The sequence below is a fragment of the Phyllostomus discolor genome, chromosome 2 (assembly GCF_004126475.2).
Source record: "Phyllostomus discolor isolate MPI-MPIP mPhyDis1 chromosome 2, mPhyDis1.pri.v3, whole genome shotgun sequence".
In the NCBI taxonomy this organism is placed as follows: domain Eukaryota; kingdom Metazoa; phylum Chordata; class Mammalia; order Chiroptera; family Phyllostomidae; genus Phyllostomus; species Phyllostomus discolor.
Genome location: NC_040904.2, coordinates 214,067,962 through 214,093,587, shown reverse-complemented (window position 1 = coordinate 214,093,587; position 25,626 = coordinate 214,067,962). Strand labels below are relative to the sequence as shown.

General features: G+C 64.9%; 1 protein-coding gene across 2 annotated transcripts in view; it reads right to left on the bottom strand.

Annotated features, from left to right (window-relative positions):
• PARVB (parvin beta) overlaps positions 1–25,626 on the bottom strand; it is a 70,008-nt gene that overhangs the window by 28,306 nt on the left and 16,076 nt on the right. Inside the window, exons 1-3 of one of the 2 annotated variants that reach the window (XM_036019726.1) lie at positions 21,693–21,716; positions 6,832–6,921; positions 4,368–4,438 (exon numbers count right to left, since the gene is read on the bottom strand). In XM_036019726.1, coding sequence (XP_035875619.1) covers positions 4,368–4,438; positions 6,832–6,921; position 21,693 — 162 coding nt within the window. In that variant the 5' untranslated portion in view covers positions 21,694–21,716. Of the gene's footprint in view, positions 1–4,367; positions 4,439–6,831; positions 6,922–21,692; positions 21,717–25,626 lie in introns of those variants that run through there. The other variant, XM_028532520.2, reaches the window with a different exon arrangement.

Sequence of the window (25,626 nt, the reverse complement as noted above, 5' to 3'; positions counted from 1 at the left end):
CGGAGGGCCGGGGCTCCCACAGACCGTGATGCCCTGGGCCACGGTGGCGAAAGCCACTTCTCCACAACGTCAAGTGGACGCCTGAACCGGCTCCATCAAAACCAGACACCGTCCCTGGGTTTTCCGCGCAGAACTAATAAACCGGCCTCCTCGGCGCCCCTCGCCTCTCGGAAATGGCCATTCATTGTCGCTCCCGGAGATGACCAAAGGGCACAAATCCAGAATCCAGCGTTCCCTGGCACTCTCTGACACGCGCAACCTGCAAAACTGGCCACAGAGCCAGTTTCTGAGAAGTATATTGTGTTCTCTGTTTTCCCACTGACTCGGAGTTATTAGATCAGGCGCACAGCCCCTGCAGGGCAGAAGCAGAAGTAGATTAAAGGCCAGTCCGGGGGCGGCCCCGGGCACTCGGTTTCAGGATCCCGTCCTGGGAGAATCAGCTCCCTCCGTCTCCCTCCCAGGTGGTCAGGCGGCGTGGGGATATGGGGACAGGGCTCTGGCTGGTGACGGGGCGCCATCAGCTCCCAGCCAAGCTGCCCCCCTCCTGGCTTCCGCCCTCCTCTCTGACCACCCTTCCAGTGTCCTCGGAGGGTGGGGGGTCCTCCTCATCACCTTCTTCTCCTCCTGATCTTGGAAGGCGTGTTCCTGCCCTGGCTGGTGTGGCTCAGTGGGTTGAGTACCAGCCTGCAGACCAAAAGGTTATTGGTTCGATTCCTGACCAGGGCACATGCCTGGGTTGTGGGTCTGGTCTCCAGTTGAGGACGTGTGAGGGCGTGTGAGAAGCAACCAACGGATGCATCTCTCTCCCATCGATGTGTCTCTCCCTCTCTTTCTCCCTCTTTCCCCTCTGCCTCATCCCAGAAACCCTCAAGCCCCACTTTTGCACCAACTGGTAGGAAACAGCCACACCCACCAGTTTCAGGAACCTGGACTCCACCCCCGAACCCCGCTTCTGCCGACCTCTTCACTGGGTCCACGCCTCACCCCCTCCTCTCCCCGGCCCTTGCGCAACCCCCTTGGCCTGGACCAGCGCCCCAGCCCAGACGGACCACCTGCCTCCTCTCTGGTGTTCCTCAGATCCCGCCAGCTCACCTGTGCCTCAGGGCCTTTGCACACGCCACCCCTCCACCCTGACCACGTATGTCCTCTCCCCTGCTGCCTGGCCAGCTCTCGCTCACCCTCCAGGTCTCCAGCTTCCGCATCATTCCCTGACGGCCCCCCACCCCAGGCCACATCCCCCTCACACCCGAGTGCCTTCCCCCAACCCTGTTTGCACACGCATGCCGAGACACGGCTTTGTTCCCGGCGGTCTGCCCTGTCGCACCGTGCGTTCTCCGAGGGCAGGACCTGCGACCATCTGGTTCATGGCTCCACCCCCAGCACCGCCCAGCGCTCACTGCAGGAATGGAGTTCATTGCTCGATTTGCCGGACACCGGCTGTGTGCCGGGCTCTGGGACTAACTACGACGGAGGGACCTCTGTCCCCCAGGTCCCTACATTCCCATCAGATGTCAAGGTCAAACAAGAGGACGCCCTTCAGGCTGTGGTCGACGTTGCAAAGACTCACGCATGCCGCAGCCAGGAGGCCACAGCCAACACCGACCACTGCCGTGCTCGGTGCCAGGCCCCCGGCGGCTGAACGTGGGACAGACCCAGGGCAGGTACCCAGACCAGCTGCAGAAGCGCTGACCAACCGAGCCAGGCCTCCGGGGCTGACAGCCGCAGGTTCCGGCAGCCGCCTCACCCCAGGGCGCGGCCCTGCGGGGAAACAGCGGACATTTCTGCTGCCGAGACACCGAAGCTTCTGGCATTCCGTCTGGGTGCCTCCCCGGCCGACACCGACACCCACAGCAGAAACCACAGCCGGGACGGGGTGAAAGTCAGACGCCACACCACGGGCCAGGGGCTGGCTCCGCTCTGGGGAGCAAACCCTGCGGAGGCATGACCTCCCGGGGGCCCCCACCCTGCACGTCCCGGGTCACCGTCTCCACCCGGGGTCGCAGCCTTTCCCTTACTCCGGGGCCGCCTCCTTCGAAGCCCCGAGTCCTGTGGGCCGCACGTCCGGGGCGGATCCGAGCGACGCCCTTGGCACGGGCTCTCTCGCACATGTCACGAGCTTGCTTAGCCCAGAATACAAAGCGTCTCTCCCTCCACTCCTTCTGAATGCTAAGCGGGATCGGCGGCCCGGCGCCCTGCGGCTGTGACAGTTACGTTTTAATCGCTCCCAAACGCGCTCGTGGCTGCCGAGCCCACGGGGGCCGGCTGGCCGCAGAGCCGAGAGGGGCGTCTTTGGCCCCCCTGCTCGTCGTCACAGGGGCAGAGGGAGGACAGAAGCCGAGCGGAGCAGCCAGGTCGAGTCCCGTCCGATTCACTGGGGAGCCAGACGGGAGAGCCGCCCAGGGAGAAGACAGACTCCAGGGACGACACAGCCAGCCTGCCCTGGGCCCCGGTGCCCTCGGGGGCGGCGGCCTTTCTCCGGCCATGCATTCGGGGGAGTAAGGGGCCTGCCACTCGACTTCCAAAGGCCGGGAAAGACAGGAAGTGTCTCGCTTGTAAACCGTTCCCCACCCCAGTGGCCAAGCGCTGTGTCCTGTAATCCGGGGCGTTTCTGGGGGAGCCGGAGGAAGGACCAAGGACAGGACACCAGCTCGGGGGGTGTCAGGGCACGGCTTCTGGGCTCTGAACCCGCAGGCGGGCGGGGGGCCGCTCTCACTCCGTCCAGCGCACCTGCCTGCTGGCACTGACGTTCAGGGTATGCACCCGGCACCAGACCTGCCCCGGGGCCACAGTGTGGGGCCCTGTGTGGGGCCCAACGTCAGCCCCGGGAGAGCGCTGGGAGGGACCCCCGACGGCTCTCCCACGTTCACCAGGCTGGTTTTCCACCCAGGAAGCCGCACCCTGGAGCCCAGCACACCCCCCTCGCCCCGGACCCGCCCTGCGCGCAGCAGAGGCGCAGACGGACTCGCCCCGTGAACCGGGGCCTGCTCCCCGGAAGCGAGGGCCGCTGTCGGCGCTGCACACGGCGACAGCCTGCAGGCGGCAGGGTCAGCGGAGCACACGCACGTGCGGAGGGAGGCAGGGCAGGGCGGAGGCCAGAGCAGAGCCCTTTGGACAGCAGCCGACGGAGAAAGGAAATGGGGATTGGCCATTGGCCGAGCTTCCTCAGGAATGTCCCGCCAGTCCCAGGACTGGGACGCGGCCAACGGTCAGGACGTCACACGCACACCTCACCTGGCCCGCTCCAGCCTGCAGGTGGACCACACCCGGCTCCGAAAACCGCTGTGTCTGAGCCGAATCCCGACCAGGAACCACGGGGAGGCGGCCTGGCTGGGGCCCCTCAGGTCCGACCACCAGAGGAGGCCACTCTCCTCCCCGACACACAGTTTGCTCAGAGCAACACGCTCGTATTCACAGGAGGGAATCACCTCAGTAAGAGAAACGGGGCATCGACAGTTTTGGGTGGGTCCCCAAACTGGCATTTTCCACTTTGGTTTTTAAAGGAGGCACCTTGCATGGGTCTCCTCCAGCCTGTCTCAGCCCCTGCGAAGACACAGCCGCAGTGCAGGGGAAGGGACTCTCTGAAAAGCACTTCAAACAGAGTGCATCTGCCTGCCACGAGCACCACCCGACACCGAGCACCTGGGTCGCCGGAGTCGGCCTCAGGCTGCGTGCGTGCGAGAGAGAGCGATTTCCTCGGCTGCCTGCCCGGAGCTGGCGCCAGCAGAGCGGGCAGCCCAGGGCCCCTGCGCATCGGGGTGGCCTCAGAGGCCCTCCTGTGGTTCTGACCAGGGCAATGCAACCTGCCGTCGGTGCCCAGACTCGGGGAAAGATGTGACAAATAAACCTCAGCGCTGAGCTGCGGCTTAGAAACCACGCCAGGCGGAGAACAGCCACGAGGAAACTCAGAGTCGGCAGCCCCCGTCCCCGCATCCTTGACCTTGGGGAACGGTGCAGCTATCCCCTCGTCTAGCTCGTGTCTGTGCTTCCAGACGCTGCAGCAGCCCGCCGCCTGCCAGAGCGGGGGTGTCTGCATCAGACAGTGCCTGAGCAGGGGCAGCGGCGCCTGGGCAGGGTCGGCCACCCCTGAGCCCCCACCACGCGCCAAAGGAGTCTGAGCCCCGTGTGCTCGGGGCTGGGAGAGGCCGCCGGCTGCTCCTCCAGCCCAGCACAGGGCATAAGCCCGTAGCTGTGAAGGCCCCTGGGAGGTGTCCTCTCTCTGACCTGGGCCCCCTCCTCCACGCTGCCTCCTCGCCTACACGGGTCCCTCTCCAAACGAGGCAGGAGGAAGGCTCCTTCCTCACCAGAGCCCGGACACCCAGCGCTTCGCCCCCCAACAGGAACGCTCCAGCCAGGACGCCCCTCCTTACCTTGACCAGCTCCTTGAACTTGGGGTCGTCCTTGGAGGTGGGGTCGATCATCCTGCGCTCCTCATTCTCCTCTGCCGGGACAAGGGGGTCAGGTCAGCCGGGCGGGGGGCAGGGCAGGCACACCGGGGCGGCCCAGCACAAAGGGGGGAGGTGGCTGAGAGCAGAGAACCCCGGGTTTTCTCAGCGAGGACCAGTCACACTGGTCGTGCGTGGAGGGACAGCCCAGGGCGGGACCTGCCCACCGGAAGGCGGACGGTGGCACCCTTGCGCCTTCGCCCGCCTCTCCCTGAAGGGGGCGCAGTCACCCCCTCGCTCTGCCAGCCTCGCCCCTCACTGGCTCCCCCGTCTGGAGGAGGCCAGAGCAGACCCACGGGGAAGGCCGTTGGGAAGAAACACATACACTGGGGAAGCTGCCAGAAGAGGAGGGAACAAAAAATATTAGGGGCAAAAAGCAAAAAAAAAAAAAAAAAGTAGAAGAAAAAAGAGGTTGATGTTTTCATCCTTATTCTGTTTGTTTATTCACCTGTCTGTCTTTCCCTGCACGCCCTGGCCTTGACCCAGGGGGCCTGCGAGCCCCTCACAAGAGCAGTGACGAGGTGGTAATGAGGACGTGGGACCGCACCACGCACAGACCGACCGTGGAAATGGAAGAGGCACGGGGTGGGGTGGGGTGGGGTGGGGTGCTGCAGGCGGGGCCGGGCCCCCAGGACACACAGCGGGAGGGGACCTGGAAGCGGCGCAGACTGGGGTCCTGGGCCTGCACAGGCTTCTTCGGGGTGGGGGACCCTGTCCGTGTGGGTGGGGGTGAAACGAATTCGAGGGACAGCGGCTTCGCAGCAGCAACCCTAAACCCGACAGAGTGGGGAAGCTATTTTTGGAGACGTGCAGACCCGACCCTTGAGAGGGACACTGCAGGTGACACACGAGGGACCACACGGGGGGGACCACCTGGGGGGCCCTGGTGACGTCCCTGCTGAGGCCCTCGGCAGGCTCCCCCTTCTCTGGGAGAGGGGCTGGCATCCTCCGTGCAGGCACCGAGGACCCCCCCGCCGCCTGCCCCAGGGCCCTGGCACACGCTACGCCCCGCCTGCCACCCCCCCCACCCCACAGGCCTTCACCCTTCAGAGCTCAGCTCCAGGTGCTGCCTGAGACTTGGGGGCCATAGGACCCCACAAAGCAACCCGGAGGGCCCCGAGACCCAGCCCCCAGGGCAGCTAGTTGACAGACGGCGAGAGGAGGGGGTTGGGCCCAGGGACAGGCAGGTTCAAGGCCTCGTTGCCCAAACGAGAGCCTGCCACACGCTGAGGACAAGTTCACTCTCGGCCCCCATTGGGCCAGAGGAGGGTTCCCCTCGGGGAGTGACCGTGTGCCCCGCCCCAGGGTTTCTGGTGGTCCCGACTGGAGTGGGTGGGGACCCTCTAGAAGACAAAGGCCAGGGGTGCCGAGCAGCACCCCACAAGGCACAGGACCACCCCACAGCAAGGACTGCTGCCCTGGGGGGCCTGCTCGAACCCGGGCTGAGCGCCAGACCCGCAAGCCGATCCCGTCTCCTCCCAGACAGAGTCGCCCAGGGGCGTCCGCCGGCGCAGCCGCGGCAGTAACAGTGGAGAGCCGTGCTCTTCCGAGAGGGGAGGGAGGAGCCTCAGCGCACCCGCGGGACTGCGGCTTCGGGCTGAGCGGGCATCTGCATTTCCACACGCTCGCACCAGCCGGGCCGCGCCTCGCCGTGGAAACCACAACAGAGGGATCCTCCGGGACTTCCCTTCGAACCGGGGCTCGGAAGCCCACGGAATGTTCCACCACCGCCTTCCAGGGCGATCAGATCCCAACACGCGCTTCCAAAACAGCGTGTCCGGGCTGTCGCCGCACGAGTGCCAGGCTGTGCCGTGGCCCCGAGGACGAGGGTGCCCTCGGCCGGTCCCACCCGGCAAGCCCCAGGCCTGGGACCGCGCCGGCTTGCTCAGAGATGTGGGAGGGGAACGTCCCGCGTGTGGCTCAGTGTCTGATGCTTTCTCCCATTTGGGGGCCTCGTGGGGCCGTGCAGACTGGAGACACTGCCCCTCCCTCCCGGGGCCCGCTAGATCCCGAGACAGCCAGCCCTCGCCCCTGTGCCGGCCTTTCCCGTGCAAACACTCAAGGGCCCACACCCCGGCCGCCTCGGTTACCGGGCTGCACACTCCGGGGAGACAGCCGCTTCCCCGGGGACCGTAAGCGCCAGGCTCAGGCACCTCAGCAGTGCTCCGGGCCCCAGAGCCCCCTGTCACTGCCCATGGCAGCCAGGCCTGAGCAGCTGACCCTGCCTCCCCCTACCCACCCTCCCACCCCCGCCCCAGCCCCAGCCCCAGGAAAACCACAGACGGGCTTCCGGCTAGACCCTCCCTCCTGGTGCCGCCCCCGCCCCACCCGGCTGGGAACCGTCCCCCACCCTGGTCTCACAGCCCGGAGGGCTCGGAGTCCCCCGTACCTAGCAGGGTGTCCTCAGGGTGCAGGTCCACCGAGGCGGGGGACATCGGCGAGTTGATGGCATTTTTGCCTTCCTCCTGCAGGTCGCTCACTGGTGGGCGGAAGGAGAAAGGGGACACCGGTTAGCGAGAACGGAATGCCGCGGCCTCCCGGGCTGGCAGCGCGAACAAAGAGAAATCAGCTCCTGGTTTTCTGAGCATTGAGCAGACTCGCGCACGTGGCCGGCCGCCCAGAGGAGTCTGGGGAGAAGGGATCCCGACCAGAGCCTGTGCTGCGAGTCCCCTCCCCTCTCCGTCCCCCCTCCCCGCCAAACACGCCCCGTCCCTACCAAGCCCTGCCAGTCTGTTCACACCGCTCTGCGGAATACGTGACTAAGACACGGAAGCTTCTGGAAGCCTCCGGAGCTGCCCAAGGCTGCCGAGACGGTCAAGGCGTGGGTCCCTGCGACAGGGCCAGAAGGCAGGGCTCCCCGTCCCCACCGGAGAGCTGTGTCCCACGACGGTGACCCCCGGTGTGAAGGCCCCTCCCAGCGCGTGCCTGGGCAAGTGCAGAGATGAAAGCAACACCTTTCTCAAGGCCACGTTCATGGGGGCTGAGCCCTGACAGTCTGATGGCAGGCGCCGCCCAGGGTCGGGAGCCCAGAACGTGCGGCAGAGGCTTCGAGCTGGAGGCGCCATGGCCTCCTGTCCCGAGACACATCCCGGCTGCGTGTGTGTGTCGGGGTGGAGGGTCCACGGAGCCCAGGGCGCCCAGAAGCCCAGCGCGGATCCCACAGCGGCGGAAGGATCCCTCGCTCTCCTCATGAGAGCGTCCCGGCGGACACCTGCAGTCACATCCACCAGGGGGCGCCCCCGACACACAGGGTACTGACACCCTCACCTTCGGCCCAGCGTTTCTCCCATGGACCATGACGGTGACTTCCGGCCTCGGCCCCAAGGCCAGATTCACTGGGTGCGGGGTGGGGCCTGGGCACCTGCCGCCTTTCACAGTCCCCCATCACATGCCACAAAACCAGCCTGTCCACCGGTGACGGCCAGTGGCAAGTGCCTGGGCCTTCCCTCTTTGACAGACGTCCTGAGAGGTGAAAACCTATTTCCTCTTTCAACACCACTGTCACCTGGAACCTGGAACACCTCCAACCCGGGCACCGAAGTGACAGGTGACAGAGGGGGATGGGGACCCGGCTCGATGGCTGGGGACCCGGCTCGATGGCTGGGGAACTGGCAGGCCGTGGAGATGACCCCTGGCTGGCAGTGCCGCCCCTTGGCTGTTCCCCCCGAGTGTCAGGGCCCCCGGGAGGGCTGGGGGAGACGGGGAGCCTGGTCCGGTCCCAAGCCCGGAGCCGGGCACAGGGCGGGCCCTGGGGACTCCGCTGCAGACCCGGCTTTGGGGACGACCCGCCCTCTGCCCCTCACAAGCACAACGGCAGTGGGGCCCCGGACACTGGCTTCCGACGTCAGGCAAGGCCCTGACGCGAGGCTGTTTACGAGTGCACCCGGCTCGCAGCTGCACTGGTCCTGAGGGCCAGAGGGGAGTCAGCCCGAGCGTCCACGGACGGGCCATGGCTGGACTCTGTGGTCCGTCCACACAATGGACCGAGATCAGCCCGTAAAAGGGAGGAAACGCCGACACCGGCTACGGCTCTCGTGAGCCCTGAGGACGTGGCGCTCCGTGAGAGCAGGCAGGCACGGAAGGCCTGACCCTGTGCGAGTCCACAGACTCAGGGCCCCTGGAGCGGCCGCGTGCAGAGACAGAAAGGAGTTGGGGGGGGGGGCAGGGGCCAGGGGAGGGGGAGGGGAGGCTGTCGCTTGATGGGCTCAGAGCGTCAGCCTGGGGAGAGGAGAACGTTCCAGAGACGGCCGGCGTGGACGGCGGTGCAGCGTGAATGGACGTGATGCCCCTGGAGGACACCCTCCAAAACGGCGAAGGTGGCAAATGTTATGTGGCGCGTGTTGCAACGCCGTTGAAAAGAAAGAAAAAAGGGGACCCCGCCACAGCATTTCTGTCTAGAAGCCAGCCCCACGGCGGGTGGAATGCACCCCGCTTCAGCCCATGCACCATCCTGAGAACCGGAGCGGACTCAGCACGAGAAGCAGCCGGCACATGGCGCCTCCACGAGAAACCAGTGAGCAGGTTCACTGGTGAGACCCCCGGCCTCCCTGCCCTACGGACACTCCAGAGACCCTCGCAGCTCGCCCAGGCCACATTAGACAACAGAAACGAAATTTCAGCTGTTATTTTTACTCCAGAACAAAATACAAAGGATTTAGCCAGAAAGGAGTTTTCAGAGGCAAAAGGGGAAGGAGGAAAAGGGTTTCGCAGACAGGCTCGCACGTGCGTGGGTGAAATGCATGCACACGGAAGACCCTGGGCTCCCCGGTCCCCTTCTCCTGGGCCGATGCCACGGAGGGGCCACGGAGAAAGCAGGGGGGCCCTTCCAGTCAAGGAGAGCCGTGACGGTTATGTTCCCAGCCAGGGAAGAACAAAGACCCCGGTTTTCTATAAGCGGAGGGTTACACAGGTGGGCTTCAGGGCACAGGTGAGCCACGCAGGTGAGCCATAACCGAGAGCCCGTGACTCCTCTCGGAAAACCCCAGGCTGCCACGTGGGCCATCCACTCCTGTGGACACGGGACGGGCGGGAGGGGCAGAGGGGGATGTGAAAAAAATGCAGCAAGCCAGAGAGCGGGGGGAGGGAGGAAGGGATCGGCATTTCAAAGCCCAGAAACTGGGTCACAAGAAAACAGAGCGATTTCCACACGCCCTGGAACATCAAAGATAACACGGAACAGGGCCCAGGGCCCGAGTCGCACGGCCTTAATCGATGAGAGATGCTCTCGCACAGCCCCGCCCGGGCTCTGGCTCAGCCGGAGCTGCGGAGGGGGCTGGTCACGCTAACGCCCAGAGGTGGACGAGGCCTTGGGCCAGGAGGCAGGGGTCTCACGCAGACCGCAGGGCCAGCCGCCAGCTGCTGGGAGCCTGGGTCTGTGGTCACAGAGCCCCGGGTTCCCATTGCACTTGGCCCCACGCTGGGATGTGGCTTGGAGCAAGTCCCCTTGCCTTGCTAAGTCTCAGTTTCCCCATCTGGAGTGGGGGGGGGGGCAGCAGGACCTGCCTCCAGGGGTGTTTTGAGGAACAAGGGGGATTGAGGGCACCCAGCTCCTGGTTCAGAGTGCAAGCTCTGGGCTGGGTGGCAGGTGCGGGTACACAGGGGCTCCGAGAGGGGTGCCAGCTGAGGAATAAAGAGATGAAGAGGAAGGCGAGGTTCCTCATCCCAGGGAGAATCATGGAAGGCTTCCTGGAGGAGGCAGCAAGTGAGTGTGGCCTTGAAGGATGCCAAGAATCCAGAGAAGGGACTTAAAGATTCTGCCAAAGCATACGGTGACATAGCAGAGCCGGACTCTGAAAGCGGACCGTGGCGGTCACGTCGATGCCGAACCACAGGCGGGTTCCCAGACGCCCTGAGGACGCGGCTGCCCTCCGCAGCCTGGGTTCTCTGAGGGGCACTCGGCTGAGGAGCTTTTGGTCTGAGCCTGATTCCCATCTTCCAAGGGTCAGTCAGATGACTGGAAGGGGGGGCTCCCCTTGAACCACAGCTTCTCCCCAAGGACCCCGCTCGGCCAGATGAGTGGCTTTCCACGAATCCCAGGAATGTTTTGGTTTTTCAAGTGCCGGTCCGTCTGCCAGAAAGAGAAGCACTTCAAAGACGTGAAATCCCAGCTGTCCTGAGTCACGGAGAAAGGTCCGGATGTCGGGTGGGCGTGCGCGGGGGGCGTGGGTGTTCAAAGGGACTGGGCCCGACGCTGCGGCCAGGGTCCACGCTGAGTGTCGGCCGCTGTCCACACGGAACCCAGCAGCCAGCCACACACACCCACGGCCACCTCCCGGGGCGACACTTTGTGGCCGTGGGCCACACGGTGGACACGGGCTGGGAGCGCCAGGAGGGTCGGGGGGGGGGGGTGTGGGGGCCAGGTCAGCAGAGAGAGCCGGGGAGAGCGTTGGACGGCTCAAGGGCCCCGTCGGGGCCGGCCGCAATCATTGGCTCTCGGCAGTTTTCAAGTAAAGCAGGAAATCCGGGGTTTGGTGTGGAATCTCCCAGTTTATCTATGTCAACACATAACTCAAATTCTGTGGGCCAGCCAGGGGCCACCGGGTTGTAGCCTCAGGTCACAGTGAACGTCCTGCTTGTCACTGGGAAAGGGGAAGAGGGCCACTATCATCTCCTGAGCACCTACTATGTGCCAGACACCTCTCCTACTGTCCATTCATCTCCTCTGCTAACCAGCCTACGAGGGAGCGGCTGGGCCCTGGCTGGGCCAGCACCTGTCAGAGGTGAAGGCACCCGAGGCGCACCACCAGCGAGCCCTGGAGTCAGGACTGGACCTGGTTCTACCTGGTCTTGCACTTCACTGTCCCCAGCCCAGTCTCACAAAACTTTAAGCCTCCACTGACTGGTCACCTCCTCCGGGAAGCCTTCCTGGGTGCTCCACATCCACCCCAGACTCCTTTCTGCCCAGCTCAGGTCACACAGCCCTGTAACTATCTCTTTCCTGGACCATCTGCCCATACCAGTGCTAACTCAGCTCCTGCACACAGTGGGTCTTCAAGTGTCTTCGAGGAGCAGCATGACGAAGGGCTTAGAACCCTGGAGCCAGTCTGCTGGTTTCGGATCACGGTTCGGCCGCCGAAGCCGACCAGCTGGGTGACCCTGGGCGGGCTCCGCCACTGCCCCGTGCCTCGGTTTCCACGGAGACCCAGGCTCCCTCCACAACTGCTGGCGTGCAGCACGCACTCAATCAAGGCTGGCTTTCAGCGTCCGCTCAATGCGTACATGCGTGTTTCCAAACGCCTTCTCTTTCCGTCACTCCACCCAAAGGTTGGGCAAGGTTGGACGCGAAACCGCTGCCCCCGATCGGAGCGGCAAACACACAAGAAAGAAGAAAGAGACGCAAGAAAGAAGAAAGAGACGCGAGAACGAAAACCTGGCCGCCCGGAAGCGTCCCCGCGGGAGCCGCCCTTTCCACCCCGGGCCAAGCACCGCGCTTCCAGCTTTGATTTTCTGGTTTTAATCTTGTTCTTTGGCTGGGTTTCACTTTATTTATTTATACCTAGGTTCTTTCCAAAAAGAAAAATGCTTTTAGGCAGCTTTCTCTTTTTTTCCCTTTTGACATTATTAGAAAAACACGACGGTGGAAGCGGCTGGCTCCCAGAGCAAGGGTCTCCCCGTGAGGGGTCGCAGGGAGCTGAAGGCACAAAGGCTTCCCGGCTTCTCCGTCCAGGGGCTCCAGGTCGGGAAGCGGGGTCACCACACGCCCCTTGCAGAGATGGGGACCTCTCAAAGGGGTGCTCACCGGACAGGGCGGTGAGCATGGCCCCGGGAGACTGCAGCTGGGACAGCCCCGTTTTTCTAAGTGTGTCACCTCGGCACAGTGGAGAGGCTGTGTCCCCGGTGGGGGCCCGTGCACCCTGTGTTCACGTCCTGGTTTTTGCAGGGAACAGAAGATCAGTGAGACCCAGCAGCGGCCGGTCTGAGCCGGGATCAAAGCGAAAACGCCCACAGAAACGGCGCTCCAGGCCCCCACCCACAGCCGAAAGGACTGGGGAAGGCGGGAGGGCAGACTCAATCTGGGGCACTCACCCAGCCCCTTTCGAGACGGACCCACTTCTAGTTAGTCACCACTGACACTCCTCAAAGGAGCCGAGTGGTCCTCAGCGTCGGAGGGACAGGAAAGGCGGGCGCAGGAAGGCGAAGCTCCTTCCACCCCCACCCCCCCGCGCCCGCCCCCACCTCGGTCCCTGACTCCAAGTGTTTCGGAAGGAACCCGCAAAATCTCTGTTCAGCGAGCTCCTCGGGCCTCCACCGAGGAAACTCTCTGTCCGTTCCACTCCCCTCTGCGCTCAGGGGGGCCGGTTCTTGCCAGAAGTCGTAATTCTTCGGGATCATTAAACCTGTCGGCCAGGAAGGTCTTCATCACGGAACGGCCCCTCTAAAGATAAATCAAACTGTTCTGCACGGGACGACCTCGTGGCTCAGCGGGGTTTAAATAAGGCTCCCACAAGCCCTGAGCGAGAACAATAGGGCCCACAGACGCTGTGGCCGGGGGCTGGCAGCGGGGCAGGGGGAGGGGGAGGGGCGGGGGCGGCAGCGGGGGGCGGGGCTCAGCGCTGCGCGGCGGTGCCTCCCGCTACGCTAGACGCGCGGGTCAGAACCAGCTCCGCTCCTAACTCCGAGGGGTGAGCTGTTTCCGGCGTATCCCGCTTGGAAAGGCCTTGACACGCGAGGCGACGAACTCCAGGTTCAAGCTCAAGATGCTTGGGGTCATGGTGGGCGGACGGCAGCGATCCCGTCTGGGGGAAAGGCAGTGCGGACAGGCAGCCCGGCAGAGCCACGGCCCCTCCCGACCCAGAGCGGGAACAGAGAGAAATTGCTCTCAGGGATCTGCGTAAGGAAATGGAACAGGAGGAACCTCTTAACCTTCAGAGCGCCCAGCCTGTCCGGTCTGCGCTGAGGACTGGACCCCGGGCTCCGCCCCCAGGGGGCGGGCCCACCGGGGTCAGCTCGGTGGGCGACCACGCGGTGACCACGCTGTTGCTTCTCCGGGCAGGGGCGGCGCTGAAACACCCCGGGGGCACAGGGCGCCGTGCCCGCTGCCCAAGCACCTAATTTACGGGGTTCGCGCCGCTGGGGCACAAGGTCCTGTCCAGGTTGGCAGTGGACGGACGGCCGCTCCTTCGGGGACAAGTGCCGCTTTGTTCGGTGTCTCGGACGGAAACCAGTGGGTCAGCGTGTTCAAGCCGCCCCTGCGAACCCGGCAGGTGGGGTCCTCGGGGCCGGAAACGCGGTGAGAGCCAGGAAGGTCTGCGGCTGCACGAGCCCCCACAGGCGGGCTCCCGGTCCCCCTGCCAGGCCACCTCCTGCCGCGTCTCAAGACGACGCCGGTCCTGGACCACCGACCCATCAGGTCCCTCCTCCGCCCATGGACTGTCCCACCCTCTGCTGCCCCCAGAAACACAGCCCGAACCCCTCCCCGTGGCCCCGCTCACACCCCGCCAGGCGGCCCAGCACGCCACCTTCTAACGCCTCTGCAAACCCCCTCTGCTGGGCCCTGTTAGAAGGCAGCCCGCCCGGGGCCAAGGTCTGCCACCGCCAACGGTGTGGGGCGCGGAGGCCTTGGGGGCTGGGAGAGGACTTCTCCATCTCTCCAGGGCAGGGGGATAATAACCAGACCCCCCCCATCAAGGTTGTCATGACAACTGATTTAACAAGCGGGTGTGCGTGGAGAAGTCGTCAGCCCAGCTACACACGGGGTCTCCCCACCCCCTTCTTGCTTCTCATCAGCACCTGCGCCGGGTCCCGGCGGGGGGAGCGCCTACAGCCGTCCGCTCAGCAGGTCGGCCCGGCGAACCACCAGAGGCGCCAGGTCCGGCCGCAGACTCTCTGCAGACCGCCCAGCCTCCGGCGTCGAGGATCCAGCGGCTGTGCGGGGGTCTCCCTGCTGGACTCTAAACGCCTAGAAGCAGAGGTCCCGTGCCGGCCCCCCTGAGCCCCAGAGCGGGGCCAGCCCACAGCGGAGATCCCACGAAGGTACACTGGCCGGCCTGCCCGGGGCAGAGTCAGACCGAGCCCGGGTAGTCTCCCTTGGGTGTCCGCCAGCACCGAGGCGTGGAATGGCCGCTGCAGGAAACTGCCCAGGGGACTGCGGGGACACGGGCCCTCAGGTCACCAGTCTCAAAGAATGCAGGCATTGGGGCGTCCACCTCCCCGCACCCCAGGCCTGGCCGAGTCCCGAAGACCCTGGATTTACTGCTTGGGCATCGTCCACGGAGGCCGAGCATTTAAAGCAGACACCCGCCAGGGTGAAGAGAACTCTGTCTGTACAGACGTGTCAGGGCAGCAGCCGGGCAGAGCCGGCAATGCAGCCTGGCCCCCCCACACTCCCCCCACCAACTCTGAAAAGTACAAGTGCCTCCCAGAGTCCGCCGGGGCCCGAGGCCACCCACACCGACAGGTGACCGGCAGAAGTGAGCCCCAGAGCCCGTGGGAGGCTTGCAAGTGCAGCCCAGGGGACTCGGGGGAGACCAAGGTGCAGGCACACACGCCGGAGGCGAAGGCTGGCGGGCAGGCTTCCCAGGGACCTCGGGGGCCGCCACCACTGAGTGCGTGCCCTCCTGCGGCTCTGTGGCACCTGTCCCTTCACCCCACCCCTCTGACGGACGGACCCATGTCCCCGGAGCCAGTCTCCTTGACCCCCCAAACGGTCCATCCTGTTTTGCCTCTCGTTTTCTCATCCACCCCCCCTTTAGCTCCAGGGCCTGGCCGCCACTCCATCCTGGCCGATGTCACCCTGATCTGATGGCAGGCCCTTTGACATGAGCGCCCCGTGTCCTCGGTTTGGGGGACGGTGCCTTTGCCGCGTGCCTACCGCTCGATGACGGTGCCGGGGTTGAAATCAATTTCGACTGCCAGCTGTGGAGACCTGTCACCAATCGGTGATGAGCGAGAAAGAGTCCGCAGGGAACAGAGGGCGGGGGTGGAGAGTGACACCCCAGAGAAACTCAGAATTCTCCAAAAGGCGACACTGACGTCCCCACCTGCCGAGCTGAGGGACGTGGCCCCCCAAGGCTGGGGGTGGGGAAACCGTGGGCCACTTCCAGCAGGGGGCGCCCCCGAGGAGGCCGCCTCGCTGCATGGACTTGGGCAATAGAGGGACACGGAGCTGGCGGTGGCAGGAATGCCCCCAGTGGAGCATGTGCCACAGTCCCTGGGCTGCAAAACTTGTATTAATTACCCTGATCGCTAATGTGTCTCATTGTATCCAGGGAAGTCCAAAGTGTGCTCTGCTTTGAAAATACGGAAATTAAACCATTAAAGCATCAAAAAAAAAAAAAAAAAAAAAAAAGACTACGTGCACCTGCCACAGAAATAAACGCTCAGTTGGGAGTGAACTTGGAGAGACGCGGGCAGAAAACACCAGAGGGACGGCGCCCTCTAGTGGCCCCTTTCCATCTGTACAAGTGCGAACTTGCAAAGGTTTCATCTAAGCAAGTCTGGCTTTTGGTGGAGGGGGGTGGGTAACCCCAGGGCTAGCAGCTCCATTCCCACCTGAGACGCTCGCGGGGCCAAGATGGCATTTCCGGGGCCTGCCCAGGTGCAGACAGCTCCACCCACCCTGAGTGGGTGCAACACTCCAGGCAGCAAAGGTGGAAGACCCCCACACCCCAAGACCCCAGGGGTGTCCCCAGAGGGGGCACCTTTGGAGCACAAGCCCCAGAAGAGCGGCTGGGAGACAAAGGCACCACTCAGAGAGCCCCTCCCACCGCGCCACGATCAGGCTTCCACGGTCCTTTCAAACGGGATCAGTCGGAGGCACCCACTGGTGTCTGTGACCGGGTCTGTGGCCTCGGCGCTCTGCAAGTGCACAGGCCAGGCCTGGTGCCTCCCCAGCCCCGTGGGGTGCGTGGCCCAGCAGGGACCCCCGGGGACCCCCAGGACACCGGGCGAGTGAATGGCGAGTGCCCGAGTGAGTGTGAGGGATGCTTCAGGGCCCCGGCACCCCTGTCTGGGGTTCGTGGCTGGGACTCACAGGAGCCACGCCCCACTCCTGCCTTAGGGCCTCTGCGGCAGGCTGGACAGTGCCCCTCCCCCCCAGGGTCCTAGTCTCATCCATGGACCCTCTGGCCTCACAAAGCAAGAGGGCCTTGGCAGGGCGACCGAGTGGAGAGCCTTGAGGAGGCAGATTATCCTGGGTTTGTCCGTGAGCCCCATGGACCTTATCTCAGGGCCTCCAGGAAAGGGGCACAGGGGGGCCAGAGCGGGATGCTCTGGCTGCCCCAGGCTCTGAGGACCATAAGCACTGCCTTTGGGTATGGGGGAGGGGGCATCCTTCGGCCTTGGGGGACCAGGTGGGCGGGGCCCGGCTTCCAGACCCTTCAGAGGAGAGGATTCGCCTGCAGCCACCCACCAGCCCCCACCTCCAAACCCCATGGAGCCCACGGGGAGGGTTTCCTTGGCATGGAGGGACAGCGCCAACCCCTCTGTCCCTTGGCTGTCTCAGCCAGTGTGGGCACGAGATGGACACCCCGGGCCGGAGCCACTGCAGCCACGTCCAGTCCGTCCATCCTCATGACCAGCTGCTGTGCCCAGAAGCTGCACCCACACAGCCCATGGGGCTGTGGCAGGCAGGCGGGGGGTGGGGGGAAGGCAGGGAGGGATGCCTCGTGCTCTCCCACCTGACCCCCCTGTGGCAGAGACAGGGTGCCAGTGGGGTCTTCCTGTTCCGCCCTGTAGGCCAGGGTCAGCCCCCACCCCGGGCCTCACCCTCTGGGGCTGCAAGAAGCTCAGCCACCTGCTGAGGCCCAGCCTCCCACCCCTGGTTGTCCTGGCAACCAGGCACCGCCCCTTCTCAAGGAAGCCAGTGGGCCCCTGGGCGGGTGAGTGCTCTGGACACTGGGGACGCATCTGGAGCGGGGCAGGGAGCCAGAGCAGCCCAGTGTGCAGCCAGCGTCCTGTGCAGCTGGACAGCTGCCGCCTGGAGGCTGCAGCGACCCGAGCCCAGGGTCACAGCGCCAAGGGACCGTCTTCGCCAGCTCTGCTCGCCCAGGCAGCTGTGTGGGCGGCAGGATCCACCCAGGGGCTCAAAACTGCGGGGACAGTCCCGACACGCTAAGTTTCCCTCTGCCTGGCTCCAGGGGCAGGGGGACTGGCCCTCTCTCAGGCTCTCAGAGAATGTCCCGGGTCACCCACCTGCAGTCCCCTGGGTGCAGCAGGAACCTTGCTTCCTTCCTGCCCTGAAGTTGTCACACTCTGTTATTCAGTCTGTGTTCGAAACAGCGGTCTGTCTCCAGCTTGGACAGACACGCCCTGAGCACAGGGTCCTGTCTGCACCCTCGGAGCCCAGCACAGGTCCAAAAGACCCTCCACCCAGCGGACCCTCCAGAGACGTCGCTGACACCCGAGGAGGGGTGGGTTACACCCCCCTGTCCCTCGGAGTCACGGGGTCAGTGAGAAAACCTGTGAACTACTGAGCCCAGGGGGCACCGGATGGAGCAGGCGCTCAACAAAGGCCCAGCGAAGGAGTTTGCGGGCCTATTGTGTGCGGGTCGGTCACCTGCACGGCTGGAGGGGAAGGAGCAACTGGTCACCCACAGCCTGCAGGGGCCCCTGCTTCCTCCTTTCTGGGGCTCCCCTCCCAGCCTCCACCGTGCTTTCTACGAGCGATGACTGTGTCGCAAGTGTACCCCAAATTTCGAAGACCCGTCCTGCCACCCCAGCTGCACGGAAACGTCGAGTTTGGAGAAAATAACGGGTGGGGGGAGGCACGCGTTTCTCCTCCGGGGCCCCATTGTCCGCAGCCGGCATTGCAGCGGTCCAGAGCCGGGCCGGGGAACGGAGGTTTGGTGGCACCCACCAGGTTTTCACGTCCACCCCGCCCCACTTAACAGCGGAGGCCTGGCTTCTCACACACGTTTTACCAGACAGCCGTGACGGGGTCCCCCTCGGTTCGCTCCTGCTGTTCCGCACCCGACTCAGCCGCTCTCGAGGGGGGACACCCCAAAACACGGAATTATCTTCCGGAGGGCGGGCCCCTTGTAGCACAGGCCTCCCCTCGAAGCGAGTGTTCAAGGCACCCATCTGTACCAGCGCGCCAGCTGGTGGCATTGTGAGAGGCTGCGTCCAGGTTCAGTGAACTGCTTTTGAAGATTCTTTCACCGCATTTGCCTGTTTCGCGACAGGTGACCTATGAGCTCATAGCCCTCACTTCGCTGAGTGCTCGGCAGTTTTTGACCGAAACTGGCATGACCCCTGTGCCCCACCCTCCCTGTTCGCCCGATCTCACCCTGAGAGTGACATTTTTTGTTTCCCCGGATGAAAAAAGTCCTCAAAGGGGGACGTTTTGCCAACGTGGAAGCAGTGAAACAAAAGAACAGCAGCAGCACTAAAAGGCATCAAAGTGGACGGGTTCAAACACTGCTCTGAGCGGGGGAAAACCGTCTCCGTAGGTGTACTGACTGCATCACACGGAGAGGACTGGGAAGGTGGCTGAACTTTGAACATGTAAGAATAAACACACAATTTCTTATAAATAAATTCCGGGTCTTGGGGCCCCCCTTTACACTGTGCGTGCACTGACGTCAGGCCTGGTGCTGGCCAGGCAGGGCCAGGACTCAGACGTAGGCCTGGCCCTCAGGGCCTCGGCACCCAGGAAACAGATCACAGAGGAATGTGAGAAGGCTGTGGGCCTCAGAGAACAAGAATGACAGTCCGGGGAGGCTTCCTGGAGGAGGCAACTTCGAAGTCGCCTCTTCCAGGAGCCTGGCCTGCAGGGAGGAAGGAGAGGGCGCCAGGCCGCCACCCCCACGCTCCCAGTGGGTGGGAGAAGTGTGTCCGTCCACTCTGGGTCGTTCTGCAGCAGCAGAAGAAGGGCCAATGAGCCACTGAAGTCCCGTTCGGCACACTGCCAGCCCCTCACTCTCAAGTGCCCTCCTCTTGTCCCGCCCCTCGCCTGACGTGAACCTCCCCCCCCCCCCCGACCCCAAAGGGCAGCGACAGAGGGCGTGGGGGCAGAGACCACAGGGTGGGGTGAGCGCCTCGGAGGAAGGAGTCTGCCTCTCCCGAGGGCCCGCCCGCCACATGCGCTCAGACATGAGCTCACCCGGGCTCTGCCAGCCAGCCGGGGACGCAGGATCCGCTGCCCAAGGTGACCTGCCCGAGGGGAGGCAGCGGGCAGTGACGTTCATGCTGGCACCGAGCCCACCCGACGACCGAGCCCCGTCCATCCACAAGAGAACAAACACAGGAAGTCACGGGCGGTCACGGACCCCTGGGAAGGTGACCCCAGCAGGCGACGAGGTCAGGACAGGGGCAGGCGGATGCAGCCAGCAGCTGGCGGAGACCCGGGAGCCTGCCCTGGGCTGGCGTGGACGGACGCCGCCCTCCACGCCGCGAGGGGCCGCCTTGGCCGTCACCGTGTCACCAGTGGGGGAACCGAGGCTTGGGGCCCTGGAGGACAGTGCCCTCGGCCCCATGGCCCCTGGGTGCGCCCTGGAGGCAGACACAGGTGCACTGCAGCCCCGCGGGAACCGAGTCCTCACCGGCAGCGACAACGGCAAGCCTGCAGAGAGGGGACAGCCGTGCCGGGGGCGAGAGCTACGCCAGAAAAGACCTCTCTGGTTGCAAAGGCGGAGCTGGGGGTGGGGGACAGGTGACCACAGAGCCACAATGCACCGGGGGGGGGGGGGGGGCACTCTCAGCCCAGGCCCCCGAGTTTTGGAGCCCAAAGACCACTTATCTCTCAGTGAAGCTGAGGGACCCCCCGAGGAGGCACCTGTGACGCAGCCTTCAGGTCCCGGCAGGGCCCATGTGCACAGGGTGCCCGGGCCCCATCGACCCTGCCCAGGCGAGGCCCTCAGACACGGCCTTCACCATCTGCCACGGGTCACGCCAGGGTCAGGGGGGCGGAGCTAAATGATGTCTCACTGCCGCGTTCTGGGACTCCTCCCAGGGAAGGGGCGAGAACTCAGCGACCCAGCCCCTCCCTTAGCAGGAGCCAGAGGAAGGGAGCCCAGCCCAGCCCCTCGGGGGTGGGCCAGCAGGGCCTGGTCCTCCGGCCCCGTCCTCCCAGAGCCACCGAGCCCCTCCACAGCCGCCCCCTCCCTGCGCTGCCCTGAAGGGCCACCTGGCCCGGCCAAACCACCCCCGGCCTGTCCCTGTGAAGTCTGCTGTCCCTGGGGAGCCGCCTCCTTGGGGGAGCTCGGGGCTCCAGGATTCCTGCTCCCTAGGCCCCTCCTTCCCCTGCGCCCTCCTCCAGCCGCAGCCCCGCATATACGGGCTGGCGGAGGACAGCAGCACCAGGCGGACCCGGGCCGACAGCGGCCTGCAGCCCGAGCGAGGGAGGCCTCCCATCTGGGTCAGGAGTGGACCGGACACCGGTCCCTTTCTCCAAGGACAGGCCAGGCAGAGCCCAGAACGAGGGCGTGCCCTTCGCTGCACGGGGCAGGGAAGGAGCGTCGGCGGGGGCCGTCTCAGCGTCAGAGAGGCCACCGGCAGCGTTCACACAGCCACCGCGCCATTCAGGCCCGGCAGGCCCCTGGGGGACGGGCAGCTCAGGGCTCCGGCTGAACCCCTGACTCCGGGACCAAGTGCTGGCCGACCTTGGGCGGGTGAGCCGGCCTCTCCGGGCGTCGGCCCCCTCAGCTGTGAGGTGAAGTTGTTCAGGGGACCGCACGGGACAGCCCGTGGGGCTGAGACAGCAGGGTCCACGCCACCTGCGCCGCTGTCCCCGTTCCCCAGGCGGGCCACCTGCCACACCTGTGCCCAGGACGGCAGAGCGGGGCTCGTCCCCCCCAGGCTGCCCAGCGCAACACTCCGTCCACCGACAGCTGCGTCCCCAGGAGCGGGCAGAGCCAGTCTCTTGTCCAGCGGTGACAAGGAGGGCCGGAGCCTGGCCACGGCCCGCCAGTTAAAGGGGGGGACAGAAGCAAAGGACGGCTGACGAGAAGCCCACGCCCCCAGACAGAGAGCCCCTCAAAGAGTCTTCCCCGCACCCGGCCCTGACAACACTCCAAACGCCGTTACTCTAGGGCCCGAGGCCCAAGGGGCCACCAGCGACGGACACTTCCCGACGCACCCCACTCCTCAAAGCAGGCGCCCGTGCCTGGGTCCCCCTTCCCTGTCGCCCTCACACCAGCGTCCTGGCCACCTTCCAGGGAAAGGCCAGCGGCTGGCCAGCGTCCACTCTTGCTCAAACAACCTGCCCCCCTAAAGCGGAGAAGGGACCGGGGTCGGGGGTGCAGGGGTGGCCCAGGTTCAGCTCCTGCAGGAAACGAGGAGGAAGAAAGGGCGGGGGAGGGGGGGGGCACTCACTGGTGCAGGGCTGGGCCGGTGGCGGTGTCGGAGGCGCAGACAGACGGGGGGCGGCCGGGGGCCTCGGCGGGGACTCAGCAGGGGACTGCGGAGACGCATGCCACCTTCCTATATGGACTCGGGCAGGGACACCACCATGACTTGCAGTTTGAGGAAAAGGCCCTTTTAGGGAGACTTGGAGGAAGGGCAGGGCTGCCCGAGGGGCTGGGCGGCCTTATCGATAGGAGCCCGGAAACTGCGGCGGGTCATCTCTATCTTCGCCGCCACAGGCCTCGCCCGCCAGCCCGCCGCCCCCGGGGGGCAGACCCGCTGCCTGAGGAAGGGCGGGGGGGGGCAGGCCTGTGCCCCGGCTGCCTCTCCAGACGCGTTCACTCGACCCAGCGAACTGGGAACCACAGACTCCGGCCCCAGATTAGCCTGCTGTCAGCCGGGCCCAGAGATCAGGCCCCGGGCAGGGTGGTGGGAGGCCCCCCCACTCCGGGGTGACCCCCCCGTCCGGCTCTCCGTCCCCACCCAGAGCAGACGAGCCGTGACCCAGTGATGGCCCTCGTCACCCACACTGTGTCTCCGGGTCGCCCGCCGGGTCGCCCGCCTCGTCAGGGGGACTCGCCCTAAAGAGGAACCCTTATCAGCCCGTTGCCAGGACAACGGGAATCAGATACCAGAAACAAAGCCCAAGCCAGGGCAGGCCAGCCGGAGCTGCAAAGGCGGGTGGGCGGGCTGCCCTCGGAGTTCCCCTCGGGCGGGCAGAGGGGCCGGGGAGGCCCTGGAGGTGGCAGGGGGCAGAGGCAGAGCTCACCCGCTTTGGCCACTGGGCTCAGCCCCACCCCCCCTTCAGTGCATTTGCCCAGGGGAGCCCCAACTCTCGGCCATGCCCTGCTCGGGGTGGCTATGGACGATGTAAGGACCGTGAGGACGGGACTGGACCGGACTCGGGAAGGACCGCTCGGACCCGAGCGCCTGACTCCGGTCGCCCGCCACTCCCCTCCCACGCCCCACCACGGCTCCCTTCCTGGAGTGCTAGTATCTGGGTCTGGCTGGCGTGCGACCTCGGGGTCCGACACCGACCTCACGGGGAGGTCAGTCACCACAGGAGCGAAGTCTGCTGGTCCTCCGTCCCTATGCGGCCAACCGTCACAACCCCCACCTATCCTCTCGGTGACCGAGCCATTGCTCCCCCCCCCGCCTGCGCTCGGGGCACCCCGGGGGACCCCACCTGCTGTCTAGGTTTCACATTCCAGCGAGCTGTGTCCCCGGGGGACCTTTACCAGGGACGGTGCCCCTGGGTGCACCTGGACCCCGCCCTGGCTTCTCCCAACCCCAACCCGCAACTCGGGGATTTCTGAGGGGACCCCCTGCCCACCACCAATTTCTGTGGTTTCTGGCTCGGCCCAAGTTTCTCCTGCCCGAGTGTTTGTTCCACAGTCTCCTAGTGACAGCCCTCCTTCCTCTTGCCTCAGATATCAGCGATAAGGCCCCGAGACCACGCCCCGCAGGTCCCCCTGCAAGGGGCAGAGCCACAGTTCTAAGTCGGGGGGGCCCCCCGCCCCCGCCCCGCATACCAAGAGGAGACAGGGCCGCGGCAGAGGGAGCAGGGCCGCCGCCGCCGCCACCCCTCTGTCGTGCAGCGCAAACACACCACGAGGAGAGTGACGGGAGCTATTTAAAACCCGATGACAGCAGTCTCGGCATCTGTTTGGTGACACAGGCGCCGTGCCTGTCAAACAAGCCACGTGAGCCTCCTGAGAGGCAGGGACCCGCCGCCTCCGGTTTCCAGCCGCCACGGCAGACGCCGCGTGCGTGCTGCTGCGGACGGCCGCCCGACGCCCCCACGGGCGACGGCGTGACGGGTGTCTCCTCCTCCCCCGTGACCGCGGGAACAACTCACTCGACTCCCCCAGGCTGACGGCGAGGGGGTTTTATTGCAAAGGCCTGTGTGTCAGGAAAAAAAAAAACCCGCTGTTTTCCATGCGGCTGAAAAAGCACGTAGACCAAAGCTGCAAAGAGGAAGTTGAACTGCGCGGGCTCACCTCCACTCGCGAGCTCCGCGCCCTGGGCAAACACGGGCTTCGGGGTGTTTTCCAGGAAACGAAGACCCACCCTCCTCCTCTCTCCTCCCTTCAACACCGAGGACCGGCTTCGGCGCGGACCGGGGCGAGAGCAGAAGGAAGATAAATCACCATCGGCCGTGGGTTCATCTCCACGGCCCCTCACCTCTGAAGACCACGGTCAGAGCCTCGACGGTGCCCGGCGGGTTCCGGCTCTTCCGGAGCACAGAGTACTGTGGGGTGAGCTGCACCCCCCAAATCAGGTCCCCCCCTCAGAACCTGGGACCGTGACCTTATTTGGCAATAGGGCCTTTAGAGACGAAATCAAGTTACGGTGAGACACACAGCATCAGGCGCCCTCCCAGGAAGGGGGGCACCTGGATGCAGACACACAGGGGGAGGACGGCCACGCGAAGACGAGGCGGGAGGCAGGGGGCGGGGGGCAGGGGGCGTAGCTACAGGCCGAGGACAGCAAGGCCTGCCGGAGCCACCAGAAACTAGGAAAGGCGAGGGCAGGCCCCCCAGCCCCGGCCCCGCCAAGTGCCCAGGGCTGAGACACAGGGTCCCAGACTCACTTCAGATGCACCATCGACCACAGAGCAGGGCCCCCGCTCCCCCTGCTGGTCTCCCGGACTTGGCCCAGGCGGGTGGGCTCACCCCCGGGACCCGTCTGCCCTGTGTATGCTGAAGGACGCCCCCCAGGACACAGAGGGCCGGCCCTCCCCGGGCCGTGCTCTTCCCCAAATGCAGCACGCCCTCCCCCGTGGTCTCTGCATTTTCCACAAACACACAGATTCTTTGTAGCAGCCACCGCTGCTGCACAGCCAGTTGGTAGTTTTAGAACCAAGGATCCCGTTATTATGGCTCGTAAAACCGCCTATCGCCCTGACAGCTGCTGATGGAGCGCGCCACCCCAGGCCGCGTCCCGCTCGCTGCATTACATCTCTCACAAAATAATTTACTTGGCTAATGATCACAAGTCCCCTAATTTAATTTATTCTTAAATGTGTTTAATTTTCCCACAAGTGGAACGACAAGCGTGCAAGCTGAGCATTTTTGCCAAGCTGGAACAAGCAGCAAAGGAAAAAAAGAGGTGCGGGGGGGGGGAGAAATGGCAAGCACGGATGCCAGCCGACAAGCTCCCCGCTGCCAGCCCGCACCCGCCGCCTTCCTGGGCACCGATCCTGTCCCCGCACCTGGTGCTGTCCCTCCCCCGACGGGGACACGGGGGCAGGATAACCTGCCCATCTGGCGTGGGGGGCAGGGAACACTGGGGCAGACAGACACCAGGCCGTCCGGCCGCAGAGCCCACCCCCTGGCCACTGGCTGTCCTGTCTCTAAACCCAAACTCAGTCGGAGGGAAGCCAGGTGCAGCCAGGGGCTGAGTCGCTGTCCCCCGAGCGCCAGAGCGACAGCGTGCCTGGCCCCGGGCTGACTCGGCCCTGCAGGGACGGGCGGCACGGCCACACCCTGGAGATGGGCTGTGAAGCTGGCATGGCTCCGGGCTCAGAAAGGTGGAAGTCAGGCGAAGACCAAGGCCGTACAGGAGCACACGCAGGTGTGCGCGGCAGCTCTGCAAGGGAAGCACAGGACTGCTCGGTGCACCTGCCGGGAGGGAGGGTCCACACGGGGAGGGACACAGGCCACTGTCTAAGCCGCTGACAGGCCCCTGAGTGCTTTGTTTCATGATACTGTAAAGTGTGCACGTGTGTACTCTTTCTATGTGCGGTGTAGTTCACAATATATTTTCATTTATGTATTTTTTTAAAGATTTTATTTATTTATTTTTAGAGAGAGGGAAAGGGAGGGAGAAAGAGAGGAAGAGAAACATCAATGTGTGGTTGCCTCTTGAGCGCCCTCTACTGGGGACCTGGCCCGCAACCCAG